At 44.5% G+C, this 23,335-nt stretch overlaps 1 protein-coding gene across 3 annotated transcripts in view; it reads left to right on the top strand.

The window, feature by feature from the left end:
- Nucleotides 1-23,335, top strand: part of OPTC (opticin) — a 58,588-nt gene that overhangs the window by 22,254 nt on the left and 12,999 nt on the right. For all 3 annotated transcript variants that reach the window (XM_072133112.1, XM_072133114.1, XM_072133113.1), the window contains exons 2-4: nt 5,548-5,782; nt 20,211-20,346; nt 22,122-22,280. In XM_072133112.1, the coding sequence (XP_071989213.1) occupies nt 5,548-5,782; nt 20,211-20,346; nt 22,122-22,280 (530 nt within the window). The remainder of the gene's footprint in view (nt 1-5,547; nt 5,783-20,210; nt 20,347-22,121; nt 22,281-23,335) is intronic.

Below are 23,335 nucleotides of genomic sequence, written 5' to 3'. Positions count from 1 at the left end.
CGGTTCTTCCGGGGCCGGGTCATCACCCCATTGGTAACCGGCAAGGGGAGATGCGGGCCTAGATGGAACCTCCGGACCAGGTTCACTAGCCGGGATGTCCTCACCCACAGAAGAACCGCGGGACCTGACAATGCTCCCGGCAGGGGAACCGGTGGGGGTGGCGCCCTGTATCATGCCCGGCCCATGGATGGCAATGGGACCCGTACTCACAATTACTGTGGATGGGGCATTCACGTGGGTCACCGCCCGGGGACTTGCAGCCGAGGAGGAAGAGGTGTTCGGAGACTCCGGCCACTCGTCGTCCTCATACCAGTCGTCCTGCGGGAAGTAACGGTCCTCGTCGGAGTCGGGGATCCGGAGCACGCCAGCCGCCCAGGGTCCTCGGGGTCCTTCCTGCAGGGAGAACTCGATACACTCGCCTGGCTTGAGGTTGTGCAGGCTCTCCGGCAGATCAGGCCTCTTGACGGACCGGCGGGGTATAAATACTTCCCGTCCGGTGTAGTCCTGGGTAGCGAAGCCATAGCCCTTCCGCTTGTCGAAGAACCGGACCATGCCGGTGGTGCGATTCTTCTCGACCCAAGCTCCAGCTGTAGATCGGCCGGCCATATACCGCTGGGCCTCCTTCTCTCTGCGTCGCTGGTCCGAGACAGCGTCTCGGAGTCGCCGGCGGGCGGCCTCACCTCGGCCTTGAGGCTGCGGAGGTGCCGGTGCTGGGGCTCGTGGCTCCGGTGCAGGCTCGGATCTCCTTGGGCGACAGGTAGGTGCCGGAACAGGAGCAGGAACCACCGGAGGGTCAGGAACCACCACATCGGGGCTAGCAGGCCGCGCAGCAGGAGTAGTAGGCCTCGGAGCAGGTGGAGCGGCAACACTAGGACCAGGCGTTGGCTCAGCAGGAGTCGGGGCCTCCCCACGTGGCGCCTCCACGTGGACCCGCGGTACCGGGATGGTAGCCGGGACAGGGACGAGGAACCGCCCGGGTGGGATTTGATACTGCGTCACCGTTTGGTAGCATGTCCTGGTGACGAAGGCCCGAGTCAATCCTCGGTGCAGCCGATGTCCAGCGGAGGGTCTTCGGACAGGCTGCGCAGAGACCACCACCATAGTCTCTAGGACCTCGTAAAACTCCGGACGCTCCACAGGAGGGAAAGGCGGAGGACCCCACATGGCGTTGTCCTCGCTGTCCAAAGTCCACTCCAGTTCTGGCGCTTCTCTGAGGCAGGGCAGGAAGTCCGCCTCGAGCCAATGGGAGGAGTCCAAGTCCTTCCCGCCACGAGCTGTGGCGGGCTCTAATTTTTCCTGCGCCACAGGAGGCGGGGTTCGCGCCCTTCGCGCGTGGGTGGAGCTTGATGCGTCATCTGGGTTTCCCGCCAGTGAAGGTTTTGGCGGGCTTGAATTATTTGCTGCGCCACAGTTTCTGAGGTAAAAATCTTCAGGCGCGGCAGCGCCGGATGTAGCAGAGCTGGTACAGTTCTTGCCAGGATTAACCTCTGGAGTGCGGGAGCGGCGCTCGACCGCACGTGGCAGCAGTATAACACAGTTCATTCCAGAAACGCACAAGTCCTTAGGCCTAAACCCGGATGGCAGCAGGGTTAGGCAGCACAGTCTTTTTAATAAAGGAAAGTCTTTAATGCCGTAATAAGGCACAGAAGTCTATATCCTGTTCGTGACGCCACTTGCAACATCCCCCACCGGGGCCTAGCCTTAAAGGGGAGGCCTGGAGACAGCCGGGGCCCGCTGTACCGGAGTGGCTGGCGGTTGCGGCCTAAGCACGCTATTGTCACGGTGCTTGGTACGGGGGAACCGGAGGGCTGTCCTACAGCCTGGCAGGTCTCCAGCAGGGTGGTGTTGGCAAGAAATGATGAGGGAGAGGCTGCTATAGCGGATCTCCCTGGGGCAACCCCTTAGTGTCCCGAGTGTGAGTCTCTGGGTGATGGACAGGGTGCCGGTGATGAAGGCAGCCGTATTAGCAGGGACCAGACGGAGACAGAAGTTGAAGAAAACAACTTACAGTTCTTTATTTGAACCGCAGGAACCGCAGCAAACGTGCCTTTAACAGGTAGGTAGGGTGCCGAGATGTGAGTTGGAGGGAGCCTCAGGAGATAGTTCACCAGCCTGGATGTAGAGGGCAGGCTGGGAGGCAGCTGTGTCCTGGTAGGAAGCTTCAGCTTGTCCTGTAGGGCTTCAGGTATCACCTTCAAAGGTAAGATGATACCCCTTTTCCTCACTACACTAACTCTAGTCTGATGCTCCACTCTTCAGAGGCAGGGGCTAGGCTCTTCCTGCTCTGGTATAGGCTAGACAGAGATTTCTCACTCACTCACTGATTCTCCTAGGATTCCACACTAGAATAATCATCCAGAACATTCCTGGCCAGAGGGTTTATTACCTCCCCTTGGTCAGGTGGTGGCTGCTCCTCCAATCACATCTCAGCTTACAGAGCACAGGATGTAACACATATCATTGGATAACAGCATCTGGCATTATACAAAATACTTAACCTCTGCCTTGCCAGGCAGGATTCACCACTGCAATATCCCTATGTCCTATCAGAACCATGTTGTGTAATGGGATTACATGCAGGTGGGACGTATTCGCAAACCCTACCTCGCCATTGCATTGGCGAGGGTGTTGCACATAGTTAGTAACCTATTAATGTACATATAAATCCTTTTCTGGTATAACTAGAATTTACTAGTATTTTTACTCTGTAAAATCTCATACCAAGTAAAACCTGTATCTTTTTTCTTCTTCTCAACTAGGTTAGCTAAGTAAACACCATATATATTTGAATATAACTACTTTTATCACAAAAAACTAGGAAAACCCATTGACTTGAGTATAAGCCTAGGGTGGGAAATGCATTGGTCACAGCCTCCACCCAGTATATAGGTAGCCAACCCCCTACCACAGTATATAGCTATTCAGCCCCCAGTATATAGTTAGCGAACCACCTATCCCTTGCGTAAAGTCAGCGCCTGCCACAGTATATAGCCAGCCCCTGCCCAAATATATAGCTACCCAGCTCACAGTTCATAGCCAGCCCCCTGAACTTATAATATAGTGAACGCTTTGGCAGTATCAAAGTAAAAAAAAAGGTTAGAAAAAGACAGTCAGTCCATCAAGTCCAACCTATACATTATATTGCGTTGATTCAAAGAAAGGCAAAAACCCTGCAAGGCTGATGTCAATTGGCCTAAAATTCCTTCCTGAGTCCTAATGTGGGATAGAATTACTCCCTGGATCAACAGAAACTACTTACAAAAAGTTTTATTCCCATACAATGTCATATTATTTATTTCCAGAAAGGCATCCAGGCATGTTCAAATTATCTGCCATTACAACATCCTGTGGCATAGAGTTCCAAAGTCTCACTACTCTTACAGTAAAGAACCTTGTCTATGCCAATAGAGAACTTTTGTCTATGTAGCTAGTCAGCTAGCCAGCTTGCCCCCCAGCATGTAGCTAGCCAGCTTGCCCCCAGTACATATCCAGCCAGTCGTGGGACCGTGCGGGGAGCGGGGTGGAGTCGGAAAGGTGAGTACAGAGTTTTTTGTTTAGGCTGGGCAGGGGGCTGCTGGCTTTATACTAAGGGGGCAGGCACTGGCTATATACGAGGGGACAGGCACTGGCTATATACTGGGGGGCAGGCAATGGCTATATGCAAGGGGGCAGGCACTGGCTATATACAAGTGGGCTGCTGGCCATATACTCGTGTCAGGGGGCTGCTGGCTATACACAAGGGGGCAGGCACTGGTTATATACAAGGGGGCTGATGGCTATATACAGGAGGGCAGGCACTGGCTATATGTCTATGCCAATAGAGAACTTTTGTCTATGTAGCTAGTCAGCTAGCCAGCTTGCCCCCCAGCATGTAGCTAGCCAGCTTGCCCCCAGTACATATCCAGCCAGTCGTGGGACCGTGCGGGGAGCGGGGTGGAGTCGGAAAGGTGAGTACAGAGTTTTTTGTTTAGGCTGGGCAGGGGGCTGCTGGCTTTATACTAAGGGGGCAGGCACTGGCTATATACGAGGGGACAGGCACTGGCTATATACTGGGGGGCAGGCAATGGCTATATGCAAGGGGGTAGGCACTGGCTATATACAAGTGGGCTGCTGGCCATATACTCGTGTCAGGGGGCTGCTGGCTATACACAAGGGGGCAGGCACTGGTTATATACAAGGGGGCTGATGGCTATATACAGGAGGGCAGGCACTGGCTATATGCAGGGGCCCTGCTGGCCACATACTAGGGGGCAGAGAGTTTACTATATACTAGGGGAAGGGGCTGTCTATTTACAAGGGGACTGCTGGCTATATACTGGGGAGGCTGTGACCAATGTATTTCCCACTCTAGGTTTATACTCGACTTATACTCGGGTCGGCTTATACTTGAGTATATAAGGTATATGAAAAAAAAATAAGTTACAGCAAAATAGTTACAGTAATGTGGTTGTCTGTAAATTACATCAATGCCTTACATAACCTGCACTTATTAGTATTTAAAGTAAGTGCAAGACAATGGAAAGGGAAAGATATGTCAATGATTACTCCCTCTCACCATTTTCTAATCTTGCCATCAGAAGTTCCAGTTGACAATCCCACAATAGACCAAGATATTTTTAAAATCAATTCCAGAGTCCATCAAAGCCAAAGGGAAGTAAAAATCACCACAAAAGTCATCATAAATCAAGATCATGTGCCAATGCGTTTATGAATCTGCAAATATTGTCCCTGTTGTCTTTCCTTTAAATTATCATTTAATTTCACTGTTAACCCCTTCACGACTGCCATACGGCTTTATAGGGTAAGTCCTATTTGCACATACCCTGTAATGTTCAGTGTCAACCTTTAAATGGTTAAATCTTCTGATTTATATCAGGATTATATTTCCAGGTAAAGCAGAACTGGAGATATCCTGTTACAGTAAAAATGTGTTTTTTTTTTTAAATACAGAACTTGACTCCAGATTGTAACTTTAATATATTATTTAAAGACAAAGGAATTGTGGTCCTAGATGCCAGGTGTCCACTAAAGACAGAAAGCAGACAGACCTGCAGAGGACACTTTGCAAAAGGGCATGCACCTCTGTCTCTGAACATAGAAAATTGTGATGGATTGACACTGTACATATTTATAACATATTTTGGTGAATATGTATACAATCTTATCACTTATTAAAAAAAACCTTAATGGAAAAATGCTAAAAAAGAATATATTTCCCCATTATTGTCTATTAATTCTATTAAAATATCCTGTTCATGAAATTAAGTTAAAGTCTCACATGTCATGGAAAAAGTAAACACTTTTATAATTAATATGTAAAGCATTTCGAAAGATATCGTTATTTAAATCAGAGCAGTACAGAGCTAAAAAAAATGTTTAAATCTTGCAAAGCATTTTCAAATATATTTATGGCTATGTAAAAAGTTTTTGTCAGGTAATCTTTATCATGTTCTTTATGCCTTTGACATTTATACTTTTCATGTTGTTTTGTTTCATTAAAAACCATAGTAAATGATTTTTTTGTTACTTATAATTAATGTACCACAGGCCTGCTATCACAATGTACCTGTCACTGAGTATCTGCCTTTCTATGGTGGCCCTTTGCATGGCTCCTCCACCAACTGAAACTCGAAGGCATAGTGCTGAACAATTTGAACCTATTGAGAGCATCTTATTCGAAAACTTTGATCTAGATAATTATGACCCAGGTGTGGAGAACTATGGAGAGTCTGTTGACCTGAACAACTATGAAGATGTATACTATGCTGAGCCTGAGCCTGAGGTAAGATGAAAAGGAAATGGAAAGTCATAAATATTTTTTATTGCGGCTATCTTGAGCCAAACTTCAACCAAATGATAAATAGTAGGCATAACATGTAATTATTTGTGATAGGTAAATATATTTTTTTGACAGACCGCTGTACAGCAGTTAGTCTGGCAACTAGAAATGATAGAGGGATGAAAAGAGTTATAAAATCTTTGATCTTGCAACTTGCAGCAGGTTTGTCAGAATACTTATTTCTTGCAGGCTTGATGATGGAAGGAGTGTGGAGTAGGGGCAGTCTGTGTGTATGTATATATATATATATATATATATATATGTGGGTGGGTTGCAAAGATCTATCAGGGCTGCGCTTTCATCAGAGCCTGTTTGTGAGCATCTGCCATGACAGACAAAATTAGGGCAAGAAGCTATAAGCCAGAGAGAGCAAAGACCTGTCATAGGCAAATTAATCCAGGGAATAAGGAAATGCACATGAAAGAGACATAGAGGAAAGTTAGAATGGAACAGTGTGTTAGATGAGTATGCCTTATCATAGACTGCATGCTCTTGTGCGCCCTCACTCCTATTGTTCCAAATGATTGTTTGTACTCAGTAATGTAATATTATATTTGTACATGCCCCGTATGACTTGTAAAGAGCAATGGAATATGATGGCGCTATTTAAATAAAGATTATTATTATGCAACAGGAGAGGTGTACAATACAACCATATTTAAATATGTGATTATCTAAAATATTGGATTACTTGATTAACCCCTTCCCGACATTTGACGTAATAGTACTTCATCGCGGGAGGTGCGTTCCCGCAAAATGCAGTACTATTACGTCAAGCTGCAGGTGTCGGCTATATGTTATAACATATGTGGACACGCTGACCGCAGCGTGTTAGGGGCATTTAAAGTCAATCGGACTCCCCTGCGGCGCTTGCTCCGATCGCAGCCCCGGGACTGCCAGTGCCCGGGGCTGCGCGATCCTCCTTCCGGGAGCTGGGTCCGTGCCTTCAGGCAGGACCCGGCTGTAACACCCTGAGCATGCTCAGTGTGTTACATTACACAGTGTAATACATCTTTATTACACTGTGTAATCTGAAGAAGAGCTTGAACAAGCGATCAGTGGATCGCTTGTTCAAGCTTACCTGTAAAAGTAAAAAAAAAGTTAAAAACATTAAATAAAAACATTTTTTAATAAAAATAATTAATTAAATAAAGTTAAAGTCCCCTAAACACAAATATTCCCTATACACATGCAATAAAGTGAGAAAAACACAAAATCGCCATAAAACCCCACATATTTGATCGTCGCATCCGTAACAATCCGTACAATAACTCAAAAACATTATTGGACCCGCTCAGTGAACGCCGTAAAAACAAAACCCGAAAAACACGCCAAAAATGTACATTTTTCATAAAATCTCTGCACAAAAAGGTTCTAAAAAGTGATCAAAAAAAGTTATGTGCGCCAAAATGGTACCACTGAAAAGAACAACTCAACACATAAAAAATAAGCCCTAAACTAGCTCTGTCAACCAAAAAAAAAGTTACTTCTCCGAAAAGATGGCGATGCAAAAACAAATTAGATTTCCTCTATATTAGTTTTTATCCAGTAAAATTGTAAAAATAAATGAAAAACTATATAAATGAGGTATCACCGTATTTTTAGTATTTTTAGTGTACGGTGTACAACCCCCAAAAAATACAAAAAGAAAGTAAACCAAAATTGACAATTTTCTTTTCACCCATACATTCAAGAGTTAATAAAATCTCATCAATAAGCTAATGACCCACTAAAATGAAGTATTTGTAAAGTGCATCTTATGTCGCAAAAAATAAGCCCTTATGTGTCCAAATTGCCCAAAAAATAAAGATTGTATGGCCAATAAAAAGTGACAATGCATAATCTGCTCTGAATGGCGCAGCTTCTCTTTGATGCCTTGGCGTGTGCCCATACACCAGGTTACCACCACATATGGGGGATTGTTATACGCGGGAGGGATTGGGTATCAAATTTTGTGGAGCGTTTTGGTATTTTACCACTGAAAATTTGTACATTTTTTGAAAAACACATTCATTTAGCCAAAAAAATTTCACTTTCAAAATTGCATCCGATTTTGTTTTAACCCCTGTAAAACAATTAAAGGGTTAACAAACTTCATAAAAGTTGTTTTACGTATGTTGAGGGGTGTAGTTTCTATAATGGGGTAATTTATGGGGTTTTACTTTTATTTAGGCCTCTCAAAGTGATTTGAAACAAGAGCAGGTCCCTCCATAGCAGGATTTTGCATTATGAAAATGTGAAAAATCGCACCTAACGTTCAATGCCCCATAACATCCTACAAAAATAAGAGTATGCATAAAAAACCACGGAGGCATAAAGAAGACATTCGGTGAATGTTGGTTATTAAGTATTTTTGCGGTTATGACTATGTATGGAAAAAGTAGAACATTTTGAAGTTTGAAAATCAAGAATTTTTCCAAATTTTCACCAAATATCTGATTTTCTCATAAATAAATGCAAAACATATGCAACATCCCCCACCGGGGCCTAGCCTTTTCTTGGGGCCTGGAGTCAGCCCGGGGCCCGCAGTACCTGAGTGGCTGGCGGTTGCGGCCTAGGCACGCTAGTGTCACGGTGCTTGGTATGGGGAACCGGAGGGCTGTCCTACAGCCTGGCAGGTCTCCAGCAGGGTGGTGTTGGCAAGAAATGATGAGGAAGAGGCTGCTACAGCGGTTCTCCCTGGGGCAACCCTTTGGTGTCTGGAGTTTGAGTCTCTGTGTGGTGGACAGGGTGCCCGTGAGGGTGACAGCCGTAGTAGCAGGGACCAGACGAAGGCAGAACTTACAGTTCTTTATTGGAACCGACAGGAACAGTAGCAATGTGCCTTAACAGAATGGTAGAATGCTGGAGATGCAGTTGGGGGAAGCCACAGGATGGACCATCAGCCTGGATGCAATGGCAGGCTGGGAGATAGCTGTGTCCTGAAAGGATGCTTCAGCTTGTCCTGGGTTACTTCAGATATCACCCTTGAAGGTAGGATGATATCCCTTTCCTCTCTCTGACTAACCCACTACACTCAGGCAGGGAGCTGGGCTCACCTGCTCTGGTCTGGTATGCTGGCTGCACTGATTTTTAGCTGTACTCAGTCTGAAGTAGACTGGAGACTGACTTCTAGAAGTTTCCTGACCAGGGGTTTTCTTACTCCCACTGGTCAGGTGGTGGCTCCTCCTCCAATTACATCTCAGCTCACAGACATACAGTATAACATATGTGATTGGTTGCTGGAATTACATCACAGAAAACAATTAACTCCTGTCTTACCAGGCAGGCTCTACCTCTGCAGTGCTCATCTATGTTATGTAGTGACTATGTAGTGACATGCTGTGGGGCTGATCAGACCCTTCACAGGCTGCAAGCTACATGGTGGGACGTATTCGCAAAAACCCCTCTGCCTTGCATCGGCGAGGGTGTTGCATGTACCATCAAAATTTTTCAACTAACATGAAGTACAAAGAAAGCAATTTTAAAATCACTTGGATATGTTAAAGTGTCTCTTAAGTTATAACCACTTATAGTGACACAGGGCAGATTTGAAAAAATGGGCTGTGTCAGGAAGGTGAAAAGTGGCTTCAGCGTTAAGGGGTTAAATGAGATAAATTATTAAGGATTAGCCAATGATAGCTTGCATTATTTAACCTTTTGTAATAACCATAGGGATTGTTAATAAAACATATACATATGTTTCCAGAAGTCATGAAAGAAATATAAGCAAGAAATGAATGTATGTCACAGGTGCTCCTGTGACCCATGCCTCTTGTGTCCCTCCACACCAGCAGAAGCAGCGCTTACCTTCCCTGGCTGGCCGGCCGCCTTCCCAGTTAAGTTCCCGGCCCCTTCCTGTGTCCCCTGCAAGATCTTTGTGCCTCGTGAAAAGCTATATTTGATTCCCTGTGCGTTTATCCTGACTTCTCATTGTGACCCCGAGTCCGTTCCTGAATACGTTCCTCTGCTGCCTTCCCTGACCTTCTGTTCTGCCATTTTGATCCTGTGCTACCTGTCCTAACCTGCCTGTCCCTGACCACATTTCTGACTCACGATTCTGTACCTCGCCTTGACCACCACCGCAAGCAAAGTCACGTCTGTGGAACGATCTGGTGGTACCCTGCCGCAGCAAGTCCAACCTGCTTTGCGGCAGGCTCTGGGGAAAACCGGGTGCCACTTAGACTCCACTCTCAGGTGTCGGCTTACATCATCGCTCTTGGTGGTATAGTGGGTCCACTACCCCTAAATCCTGACAATGTCCATTTCTAGGTGCGAAATGACCAGAGGTGGAGGGGAACCACAGTCCTTAAGAGCGGAAGACAATCAAATGTATGCATGTAAAACACACATACAATTGATTATGTTTGTGTGCTCTGCCTGTGCACAATGTATGATGCCATCAGGCAGCACAATCACATCTTAGCCACATCACTATGCTACTGGACATCTTAGTGAGGGGAAGCAGCTGCTGGATGTTTTAATGAGGGGATCCTGCTGTTGGATAGTATAGTAATGGAAGACTTCTCTTGGACATCTTATTGAAAGGAAGCTGCTGATGGACATCTTAGTGAGGGGATGCTGTTGCTGGATATCTAAGAGAGGGGAGGCTGATTCTGGACATCTTAGTGAGGGGAGGCTGTTGCTGGATATCTAAGAAAGGGCAGGCTGCTTCTGGACATTTTAGTGAGGGTTTGCTGATGCTGGGCATCTTAGTTAGAGGAGGCTGCTACTGGACATCTTAGTGAGAGGAGGCTGCTGCTGGACACCTTAGTGAGGGGAAGCTGCTGCTGAACATCTCATTGAAAAGAGGCTGCTGCTGGACATCTTAGGGGAGGCTACTGCTGAGCAACTTAGTGAGGGTGGCTGCTGCTTGACATCGCATTCAGGATAAGATGCTGCTGAACATCTTATTCAGTGGAGGCTGCTGTTGGACATTTCATTAGTGATGGGAGGCGGATGCTGACTTTTTCTGAACAATGGAGGCTGCTGAACATTTTGTGAATAATGGAGGCTGCTGGACATTTTGTGAATAATGGAGGCTGCTGGACATTTTGTGAATAATGGAGGCTGCTGGACATTTCATTAATAATGGAGGCTGCTGGACATTTCATTAATAATGAAGGCTGCTGGACATTTCATTAATAATGGAGGCTGCTGGACATTTCATTAATAACGGAGGCTGCTGGACATTTCATTAATAACGGAGGCTGCTGGACGTTTCATGAATAATGGAGGCTGCTGGACATTTCATACATTAGGGGAGGCTGGTATATAAATATGTTGATGTTAGTGTATATATGTGTAGCATATATGTGTTTTCTCAAGTGTTATGTGAGGGACAGAGTTGGTAGCAAGGGTTTAGGTATATGGGGCCTCAATCCAAAGTATGCACCTGGGCCTCTGGTGTCTTGTTACACCACTGCCAGAAGTTTTACAGACGATCTCCAGCACGTGCGCAACTGAAAGTAACGGTGAGCTGTATATCTTTCCAGTATCACCTTCCTGTGGTCCGCCTAGAGAATCCGCTGGCTATCTCTTCCGTCAGTGGACAGGTCCTTAGCAATCCAGTATATTACCGCAGTGAACTTCTGTCCTTGCAAGTCGGGGCTATGCACAAGGAGAGACTGTCGTTTTATTTGTTCCTCGATCTACGTCTGACATTATGTTGGGTTACAGCAACACACTCCAGTGCTCAGCTGGCAGCCTGGAGAGGTTCTTCGCTGGGGTCCAGACTGCCAGTCTCGCTGTCTCTCCATTCTTCGCCCAGTGTCCACCATGTCTGCCTCAGTATCCTCCAAGCCTCTGGTGGGTCTTCCCTCTGCTTATACGGACTTTGCCGATGTCTTCTCAGAGAAGCAAGCAAAGACTCTACCACCACACGATCCTTATGACTGCCCTATGGAATTGCTGCCTGGCATGTCTCCGCCATGAGATCGGGTATACCCATTGTCCATCCCCTAGACCGTGTCAGCCTTTATCAAAGAGAATCTGCAGAAAGGGTTCACCTGCAAGTCTTCATCTCCTGCTGGTGCTGGATTCTTTTTTGTGGCCAAGAAAGATGGTTCTCTCCGCCCCTGCATAGACTATCGTGGGCTTAATAAAGTTACTGTGAAGAACTGCTACCCACTACCCTTGATGCCTCCGTGGAGCTAAGGTCTTCACTAAGTTGGACCTTCGGAGGGCATTTATAATCTCACCCGCATCCGTGAAGGGGATGAATGATAGATTGCCTTCAATACTCGAGATGTGCACTTCGAGTATCTGGTCATGCCCTTTGGATGCTGCAATGCGCCTGCTATCTTTCAAGAATTTGTCAATGATGTTTTCAGAGACTTATACTTATATATTCAGAGAATTATATACCTGTGTCGTGGTCTATTTGGACGATATCCTGGTGTTCTCTACTGCCCTGGAATCTCATCAGGCCCACGTGCGACAAGTTATCAGGTGTCTAAGGGCCAATTGCCTATATGCAAAACTCGAGAAGTGTCGGTTTCACCAGAAAAGTTTTTCATTCCTTGGGTATATCATTTCTGACAAGGGTCTACAGATGGATCCCTCCAACTTGTCTGTGGTTCTCCACTGGCCTCGTCCAGTTGGACTACGAGCTATACAGAGATTCCTAGGCTTTGCTAACTACTACCGCAGTTCATACCACATTTCTCCTCTGTGTCGCCTATTGTGACATTAACAAAGAAAAATGCTGACCCTAAACCCTGGCCTCTGGGGGCTGTAGAAGCATTTTCTAAATTGAAGTCTGCCTTTGCCTTTGCTCCTGTTTTCATGTGGCCTGATACGGAGAAACCGTTCCAGCTTGAGGTTGACGCTTCCTCTGTAGGAGCAGGGGCCATCCTCACCCAGAAAGGGCCCAATGGCTGAGCACTCACCTGGCTCGTTGGTCCCTCTTCTTCTGCCGTTTTAATTTTATGATTCACTTCCATCCAGCAGAGAAGAATGTTAGGGCCGATGCTCTTTCTCGTGCTTCCATTGTCATTGGGCTCCTCATCATATTGTTCCCCCAAAACGAGTGGTTGTGGCTGCTCCTGTGGATCTGCAGCAGCTTCCTCCTGGCAAGACTTATATCCGACCTGCTCTTCGGAAGAAGATACTAACTCGTGGACATTGCTCTCGTGTGGTTGGGCACCATGGGGTGCAGAGGTCTGCCACTCTCATACCTCGTTACTACTGGTGGCCAGATCTGGTCAAGAACTACAAGATTTTATTCCTGTGTTTTCTGTGCCTGTAACAAGTCACCACGTCTCACCATGCCAGCAGATCTTCTTCTGCCGTTGACAATACCTAGTTAGCCGTGGACTCACACAGTCCACTCACTCCCTCTGCACATTGTCTCGGACCGTGGAGTCCAGTTTGTTTCCAGATTCTGGGGTTCTCTCTGCAATCAACTGCTGGACTTCTTATCCGCATACTATCCTCAGTCTAACGGGCAAGTGGAGAGAGTCAACCCAACTTTGGGCTGCTATCTACGGCACTTTGTCTCTGCTCAACAGGACAATTTGTCCTCCCTCTTACCTTTGGGCGGAATTTTCTTATAATTCTCTAGACTCTGAATCCGCCTGTGCTGCTCCCATCTTCATTGTCTACGGATGACTTCCACGCCCACCTCTTGCCGTTTCTTCTAATGTACCTGCTGTAGAAGAACTGTTACAGGATCTTAAGTCCATCTGGAAGCAAACTCATGACTCTCTACTTCGGGCAACTGCCCGCACAAAAACTCAAGACAATGGGAAATGTAGACCTCGTCTAGTCTTCTCTCCTGGGGATAAACTTTGGCTGTCCTCCAGGTATGTCCGTCTGAAGATCCCCGGCTACAAACTTGGTCCTCGTTTTCTGGGCCCAATCGAGGTACTTAAGCGCATCAATCCCGTGGCGTACAAACTTTGTTTCCCTCCCACCATGCGCATCCCGAACTCCTTCCATGTGTCCCTTCTGAAACCGGTCATCTTAAATCGTTTCTCCCAGCAAATGGGTCCTCCTGCTCCTGTGGCTTATTCCACCAATGTCAATGAAGTCAAAGAGGTCCTGGACATGAAATCGATTAGAGGGAGATGGTACTTTTTCATTGTCAATCAATGCCAGTGCTCAACTCTTGTCAAAGAATAATACTTTCTCATTGACTGGAAGGGGTTAGGGCTGGAGAAGAGACCGTGGAAGCCCAAGGACAACATCCTTGACCATGTCCTTCTGCAGAGGTTTCTTCAGACGAATAAGAGGCCGAGGGGGGGGTACTGTTGAGGGTGCTCCTGCGACCCATGTTTTGGGCCCAGGCACACCCATGTGCCTCTGTGTGCCCCCTCTCGCTGGCAGTCTCACTCACCCTGCCACGCTCCAGCGATGGTCTCGTTTCCTCAGCGCGCGCGTCCCCGCACCAGCCATCTAAGATTTAAAGGGCCAGCACACCACTAATTGGCGCTGGCCATCTCACTACCTATATATGCTGAGCCTCTTCCTGGGACCCCTGCTGGTTCTTTGTGCTTACATGCCTGAAAGAAAGCTGTATTCCAAGCTCTTTGCGATTATCCAGATTTCCCGTTGTGACCTCAATTCCTTTCCTGACTCCGATTCCGTGATGCCTGTCCTGACCTATTGCTACGTCCCCGACTCCGATCCTATGCTGCCTGTCTTGACCTCCTGCCTGTCCATGACCACGAGTTTGCCTCATGATTCTGTCCAACCTGCTTTTTGGCAGGCTCTGGTGAAAACCAGGTACCACTTAGACTTCGGTCCCAGGTGTTGGCTTACATCATCGCCCGCGGTAGTACAGAGGATCTACTACCACTGATCGTGACACCATGCAGCTACGTATTTGCATGCTGAAGACAGGAGGGAAGGAGGGATCAAAAGAGATGCTTGAGTAGCAATAGCTCACACTCCACTGAGGATAAGATTGCTCCCAAACCACTTTCAGTTTGTCAGAACTCATTTGAAAACCTGTATCAGAAATTATCTACCCCAGAAATAACAGCTAGGTGCACTTCTGAAATTTGTAATGCAGATGTTTCTCCGGAAGCAAGTGTCAAAACCAGACAAACATTTTTCCAGTAGGTAGCCTCTATGCGTCCATACAAACTTACAAAAGGAGGCCATCATTGACATATGTATTTGTGGATCAGATTTTGGATGTTGCACAGACCAAAAGACAGTCATGACCAAGTACTTGTAGTGTCCATGAAGTCTTAATAGCGGTCTTGCACCTGTTATCCTGTTGAATGCAGATAATGGTAAGATCTAGCATGACAAAAAATCTTAGCATCTCAAATCAAGGTGCCTACAGATGTTTATTTTTCTAAGCGAGTGGTCCATCTTCTGTACATAGAGAAAAACGTCTCCTGTGGAAATGGACTTGCAAATGATCCCACCCTTCAGATTCTCCGTATATTTTTGTTTTGGGTGGAAATAAGAGATGTACCGTTTCACAAGTTCTAGTCCCAGACATCAGGATCGACTAGTTCATTTTTAATGTCATTAGATAATCCACACCAGGACATAGCAACATATCACTCATTTTTAAGGTTAGCCCCACAGCTTGCCTACATTCACTCTTTCTGGAAAGAGATGATCATGCAGATTACAAGGGTTTGGCCAATAATAACAATGTTTACCAGGGTAAGTACAATCCCCTTATATGGTCGCCCATATTGTAATCGCCCTGGTAAACATTGAACTTCTGGCAGGATGAGCTGTGGGTCACATGTCCCTTGCCTGTGATGTCTTGTGTCCTGTTCCACTTCCTGCAGGTCCTGGATCCAAGGACTAACTTGTGCCAATTACAGACAGACGCACACCTCTCAAAACAGTAAGGACACAGGATTTTCTGTCTAGATGAGCTGCAGGTCATGTGACTCATAGAATGCCTACATCCTGCAGCACTTTGAGCATTTCAGGAGGTGAATACTAACCTACATTCACTGAGGACATCCGCATGGCTCTCCAACCAGTGACATGGATGGGGTTTTGAGGAAGGAGGCATACATATAGTAATAAGCTCAGGTTTGCCCACAGCTGCCTCTGGCAAAAGGCCAAAGCTTATAGGAGTAAGTATAGGGTACACTACCAATGTTTGACTAGCTGGAGGGGCAAAAAAAAATAGCAATCGAAACTAACCATTAAAGGGGTTTGTTCTCAAATGTTAATCCCTTAGTGATGTTTACACACTAAAGATCATTTTTAACCACCTTACTTTACAATTTTTATTACTTTTTTAGCTCATCTGTGATTTTCATTGTAAGAGTGTGTGCAGGGACTCTCTAAGCATACACTTCATGATTCCTCTGTGCTATGAGATTCTGTGTGCTGGCAATGTACTTAGATTATCAGGGTACAATGTTTATCTACACTTTTATTTAGCTTTCGAACATACTACTAGTATCTGACAAAAAGAGAGATGAGACAGATCAAAGATGATTAGATGGGTGACACTCAGTTCTTCTAACTCACCTTATCAATAAAACACAGATTCAGCTATGCTTATATGCCTCCAGATAAAATTGTACCTGTTTGTAGCTAGTAAAGTAAGTCTCTGCACACTGCTTCTTTCTGGAAGGTAGTGCCGGTGTCTGAGCTGGTCTTATAATGCAGAAGGCTGAGAGCACTGCAGCCGTGCAAACAAGAGAAGCTATTCATGAGAAGAATCTGTCCATATTTAGAAGATTTACGGTCGTATCCCAGGCCAACCAAAATTGTAGGCCTTATAGTGACAGGTTGGAATTATATCTGTGAAATTCTGTAGCACAGCTTCCGTGCCACTACACCGGGGGCACGGATCAGGCGGTCCGTGGTGCAGGACATCAGAAGAAGGATGTGAGTATACATTTTGTTTATTTTTTTACAAGCATCTCCCAGGCCGGCTCCTAATATTTTCGAACTTTCGGACAACACCTGTAATAAAGAATGTAAAATCGCAATTATATACATTCTCAATTGTATCCATTCCTGATTTATTAGTGTATAGAACCGAATAAAAACAATAAAATATGTTAAATTGCCAGTCTATAATTTTAGATTGCAATCAATGATCAATCAAGCACTACAAGTCTCCAAATAGTCCAAGATATACAAAACAAAAATATGTATCTTTTCAACCATAAAATAGAATGAATGCATCACAAGAAGTTGGGAAGAATGCAAATAAGTTTTCCAAGGTGTTAAATGGAAAACAATAGCTCCTTTTGCTACCTTGAAAGGCAGCCCCCTTAACATCAAGTATGACTTACAAGAAGTCTAAAAATATGATGTGGGATTAAGCCAAACCAGTTTATCTTTTCCATAAGGAACAGACTCCCAACTGTAGACAGCACTATTTCGACCTGATTGGGTCTCCTCAGTACAGCGTAGGTCGAAACAGTGCTGTCTACAGTTGGGAGTCTGTTCCTTATGGAATAGATATACTGGTTTGGCATAATCCCACATCATATTTTTAGACTTCTTGTAAGTCATACTTGATGTTAAGGGGGCTGCCTTTCAAGGTAGCAAAAGGAGGTATTGTTTTCCATTTAACACCGTGAAAAACTTATTTGCATTAGACCATCTAGGGTACATTAACCCTTGATGGTCAGATCATTCCTACCATATACTGCAATACTTCTGTATTGATGTTAAGGGGGCTGCCTTTCAAGGTAGCAAAAGGAGGTATTGTTTTCCATGTAACACCTTGGAAAACTTATTTGCATTCTTCCCAGAATTCCCTAGTGGAGCATCTATGGCTTCAAGTCTCCACACGCCTTTAAGGTGGCCTTAATTGGCATTGTCTCCTTAAGGAGAACACCTACTGTCTGTCACAAGAAGTTGGGGAGTTCTCACAAAAACATGAACTTGTTGTAGTTATATTAAAATCATGTTATTGTTTCAAATGCTCTACTTTTTTCCTTATAGATAATAACAGTAATGTAGGCACTTGTCGTTCACAAATTATGCAGACAGGTAAATGTCTAACAGTTAGTGAGTGTCCTGCGCCATCCTTACCCCTCTCGAGTGATTGCTGTCTTGAGTGATTGATGTTAGGTAGAGTACCTCTCCCAATGACTAGAGTAGAGTCAAAAATGATTTATAATTCTGGAAACCTTAATACCGAAAGGTTTGAATGTGCAATAGAAATTTTTGGTTTACTTGCCATTTAGCACAGTTGATGTAAAGTTATATGTATCAAGTTTTTATACTGTATATTGGCAACAAATCTGCACTTTATAGTAAAGATTTTTAAGCTTACCTCTTACCATTGTGATAAGATTTTCTTTTTAAATCAACAATATAACTTTATAAAAGTGCATTTAGAGATACAATGTACACAATGAGCACAGCACATAAATGGTGATCATTGTAACAGTTGGAACAATGAAAGTTGTCCCTGTCGTAGATTTGAAGAACTCCAGTGGCACAAATGTAAATCCACACCAGCTATTATTTTTTACCACTGACAAATAGATGAAAACTTCCTGATTCTCCAGACTTTTGACTGACATGTAAAAACACAGGATATGTGGTATTTCTGTTATAGCCCCTGAGGAAGGAATAATTGACATGTAGATGAGATGTACTTATGAACACAGATCAGTAAAGATTGACAATAGTACACATTTTGGAACATCAGAAATAGCCTCTATAATAGAGAAAATATGATCAATATCAAAATGGTCCATAGCGATTTCTATGGAACTAATGGTCACAGTAGAACAAAACTATACCTACCGTTCAAAGCAGAAGGATCCAAGAGCAAGGATGAGGAGAGGTACATCACTTAGCACTGGGGAGATTTACCAAATGTGAGAAACAACACTGACAATAATCACTTAAGAAAGGTAAGAACAGGGCAGGACACTAACTAACTGCTTCACCTTTGCCTGTCTGTATAATTTGGGAAAATGGTGCAAAACAACCATTCAGTACAGTATATACCCTTGCCTACATGATTGCTAAAACCTACTAGGAATAACATGGAGCATTTGATAACAAAACAGATACATGAGCCCTACAACTTCTTGGAATACATTTTTTGGTTAGAAAGCTCCATATTGTTTTGCATATCTTGGACTATTTAGGGATTTGTAGTGCTTGATCGATCACTACTGAGAAGTTTGGAATCGATCTCATCCTAAAATTACAGACTGACTTAGTGAATCACTGCACAGAGCATAATAGACTGACAATGCACTTTTAGTGCACTCCAGTGAATTCATAAGTAAATGTGTTCCATTCTGTATGTCATTTTTAGCATCCACACCAATAGTTTCCCCACAATGGTTATGTTAGGAAAAACTTAAGACTGGAATACTGTACACAAAACAAACTACTGCACTAGTGTGAGTGCAGGCTGATAGAACGGAGCAAGGGGGCGAACTAACCCTGCACTGATCTACAGACAAGGCAGAAACCCCCTTGAAGGCAGGGAGCCTCTGCCGCAGGAACCTCCTATCTACCCTGCCGCTGTGAGGTGGTACGGACAGAAAACTGCAGTGTGAGCGTTAGGACAGTATTCAGAGGGAAAAAACAGGACAAACAATGATGAAACAAGCGGGATTCAAGACGGCATAAGAAACTAAAGCAGACGCAAGAAAAGAGATCTAAAGATGTACAGACACTGAACATAGAAGAGTGAGCAAAACCGCTGGGTCACACCAGAGGGTACGTCAAGGTCAAAACCACTAGACAAGGAAGAGTAAACTAATTGGCGAATACAATACCGGGGTGAAGCAACAACGCTAAGGGGGCACAGGAGACCAGGAATGGCTGTGAGTTGGCACAGGTGATCCAATTTATGCAGCCTGAGATCAGCCCCTAGAATCCCATAGGAGCAGGAACCCAGGCTGATTCAGAAGACAGACAGCCTTAACTTCCCTAAAGCGCACGCATCCTGGATGCCCGCTGCCCCGAGCGTGCAGCAGGGGTACCTCGCTGCGGACAGGGGGCGGAGCCAGTGCAAAGATGTGCAGAAACTCAGGGAAGACTGCTAGTATTGTCAGCATAGAGGGTGGAAGGACCAGCAGACACGGCGTCCCTTCCAGCGGATCTGACAGGTTAAGCGTAGAAAATTGGCACCAAATGATCCAGGAGATTTGTACACACTTATTGTATTGAATTTTGTCTGGTCTACATTTAGGCAGTCTAATATATTACAGGTGCATTAATCACACTGGCACCATGTAGAGCTAAAAAATAACATTCTGTATCTTCCCTTCTTCACTATCTTTGGCCACCTGCCTTTCATTTTGTATTTTCACTAATTGTATTTCCTTACAGAAGTGTAAGAAGTGTTTTGTAATTATTAAAGGCTTCCAGTGACCCTTCACATTTGTGAAATGCACAGATTTATAACTATAACCTTTTTCCTTTTGTCAAATTGTATCATAATATGGCTCTTTATTCTGTTTCGGAAAAGATTGAAGTAGCTACTCTTGCTCCTAAACATAAGAAGATAAAACTATCAACAACACAAAAAACAAAGCTCACAACACTTGCTCCCATTGCAACAAAGCCTGCTGATTCCGACATCTTTGGATCTTTGACGGAACAAGGTAATATTCTCTTCACATTTCACATACTTGTGCCCTGAAAGCCTCTACAAATATATTTTTTCTAGTTGGCCAATAAAGGTATCATTCCTTAAAGGGGTTCTCCAGTCACAAGAGTAAATAATTTTTTTCAATAGTTTGGACAATCAACTGAATGTATATCTATACAATCACTTGATTTAAAACCCTCCCTTGTCCTTTCCCTTATCATTTACAAGTACCTTTTGTCCTTTGTAATGCAGCTCTACTAATAAAAATGGTCCACCGCGCCCCCTTGGGACTTCAAGTCCCATCATCCTTTGCATGTTTCCCATAAGCTACCGTGTCCTTGACGTTGCTAGATGAGATCGTGAAGCGGGCAGGCATGTACATACAGTGCCTGCATGCCCCTTCTTTGTGCAGCATCAAGCGCGTTCACAGGAAATGCAGGTGAAAGAGTAGCTCCGCAGCACATAGTGAATTATTAGGCGTGCGGGACTAGAGTAGGAGAAAACTACAGGTCGTTACCTGGGGGATCTATAGAGAAACTAAAGAAAACAAGGTAATATAAATGTTTATTATATCAAGAGAATGGCTAAAATTTGTTAAGTGGTTCAAATTAACCATTTAACAAACTTAAAAATTCTGGTGCACAGATTAGACCAACTTAAACTAGATCTAAACTAGCAACCGACAGTCTTATACTGCAACATAATTTATCATCACAGTGAAATCTGTTTCAGAAAAAGACTAGTGTTTTCTAGTTAGAAACTGGCAGAACCTGAGATACATTGTTAAATTTCCCCCCAGGTCTCTAAATTAATGTTATCCAATAAATAATTTATCACTATGATCTCTCTATGTATCACTACATTATCCATTTTTAAAGCATATCATTTATGCAAGTGAAATACATTTTAAAGACACAAAATAAATTGTATATGTTATATGAACATAACCAGTACAACCTTTACAATATATATAATATGTCATAAACTAAAGCTCTCCTCCCAAAACACCCCAGCGGTGTCTAAACACAATGTAAATGCTCCATGTGATTCTTCCCTAAACATTTTGAATTCAGATAATGCGTTTTTCTTTGCTTGACAATATTGTATCCGTATTGAATATCATGATACTGCTCCATATAATGAAGCAGTTGGGCAGAGTATGGTGGGCGTGGGGCTACTGGGAATTGTATTACTTGAGGAGACTGCTGAGCATTTCATTAGTGAGGGGAGGATGCTGGGTGTTTCATTACTGAGGGGAGGCTGCTGGGCATTTCATTACTGAAGGGAGGCTGTGACCAATGAATTTCCCAGCCTAGACTTATACTCGAGTCAATGGCCCAAATTTATTAAAGTGTATTCGCCAGTTTTCTGTTTGACTTTGCAAAACATATGCACCAAGGGAGAGGCGTGTTAGTATTTCGTCAGAGTTTGTGCCACATTTATTACTGTCATGCACCACAATTATGTCTGCAGCATGAACAAAGTGCTCCCAAACACTTCACTAGCAGTGCATGGTGACCAGATGAATCAAAACTGTGCGCTAGTTTTGATTCACCTGGCACATTCTGCACACTCCACAGGCAAACTGAACTTTGCACTAGTTTTGATAAATGAGTACTAATATGTTTTCCCAGGTTTTTGTGGTAGATTAGGTGCCTCTGTTTATATTCCGGTTGGCTTATATATATTAATACACAAAACATAGACAACTATGATTTTTTTTTTCTTTAGAATCTAATTTAAATTAGAATTTTAAAATAACATTTACAATTCTTATTTTTTATGTAGGTCTTCCAACTTGCCTTGTGTGTGTATGTCTTGGTACATCTGTGTATTGTGATGATGTGGATCTCACAATGCTCCTTTCATTACCAAAGGAGACTACATACTTATATGCCCGCTTTAACAAGATTAGTCACATTCAATCAAAGAACTTTGAAGGACTGGGTGAGTAATACTATGCGTGTACATATGTTTTTTAAGTATTTGGATTAAATAATAATTAACATGTTTACAAGACAGACAACTATAAATCAATTTTTTAAATTCTCTAAGGCAGTGATTTTCAACCTGTGTGCCGCGGGGAAAATTCCCTGAACTATGAAGCCCCTGTGTAATGCTGCCGCCGCGCCCCCGTGTTTCTGCCCCATACTTACCTACAAGCCCGTGTCGGCGATCCGCCCATCTTCTGTAGCTGGTGCAGGAGCTACAGAAGATGGGCGGATCGCCATTAGGAGTGAAGGTACGCGGAAGAAGACATCAAGGGTAAATATATACGGTTATTATTTGTAAAGGGAAGGAAGCTAGGGCCTTTTTTTTATTAGTAAAGGGGGGGCCTCTAGGGCCTTTTAATTACTAAAGGGGGGGGCCTCTAGGGCCTTTTAATTAGTAAAAGGGGGGGGGCCTCTAGGGCCTTTTAATTAGTAAAGGGAGGGGGGCCTCTAGGGCCTTTTAATTAGTAAAGGGGGGGGGCCTCTAGGGCCTTTTAATTAGTAAAGGGGGGGGGCCTCTAGGGCCTTTTAATTAGTAAAGGGAGGGGCCTCTAGGGCCTTTTAATTAGTAAAGGGGGGGGGCCTCTAGGGCCTTTTAATTAGTAAAGGGGGGGGGCCTCTAGGGCCTTTTAATTAGTAAAGGGGGGGCCTCTAGGGCCTTTTAATTAGTAAAGGGGGGGCCTCTAGGGCCTTTTAATTAGTAAAGGGGGGGGGCCTCTAGGGCCTTTTAATTAGTAAAGGGGGGGGGCCTCTAGGGCCTTTTAATTAGTAAAGGGTGGGGGCCTCTAGGGCCTTTTAATTAGTAAAGGGGGGGCCTCTAGGGCCTTTTAATTAGTAAAGGGGGGGGCTCTAGGGCCTTTTAATTAGTAAAGGGGGGGGGGCCTCTAGGGCCTTTTAATTAGTAAAGGGGGGGGGCCTCTAGGGCCTTTTAATTAGTAAAGGGGGGGGCCTCTAGGGCCTTTTCATTAGTAAAGGGGGGGGGCTCTAGGGCCTTTTAATTAGTAAAGGGGG

The sequence above is a fragment of the Engystomops pustulosus genome, chromosome 2 (assembly GCF_040894005.1).
Source record: "Engystomops pustulosus chromosome 2, aEngPut4.maternal, whole genome shotgun sequence".
NCBI lineage: Eukaryota > Metazoa > Chordata > Amphibia > Anura > Leptodactylidae > Engystomops > Engystomops pustulosus.
This window is presented reverse-complemented; position numbering and strand designations above follow the sequence as displayed.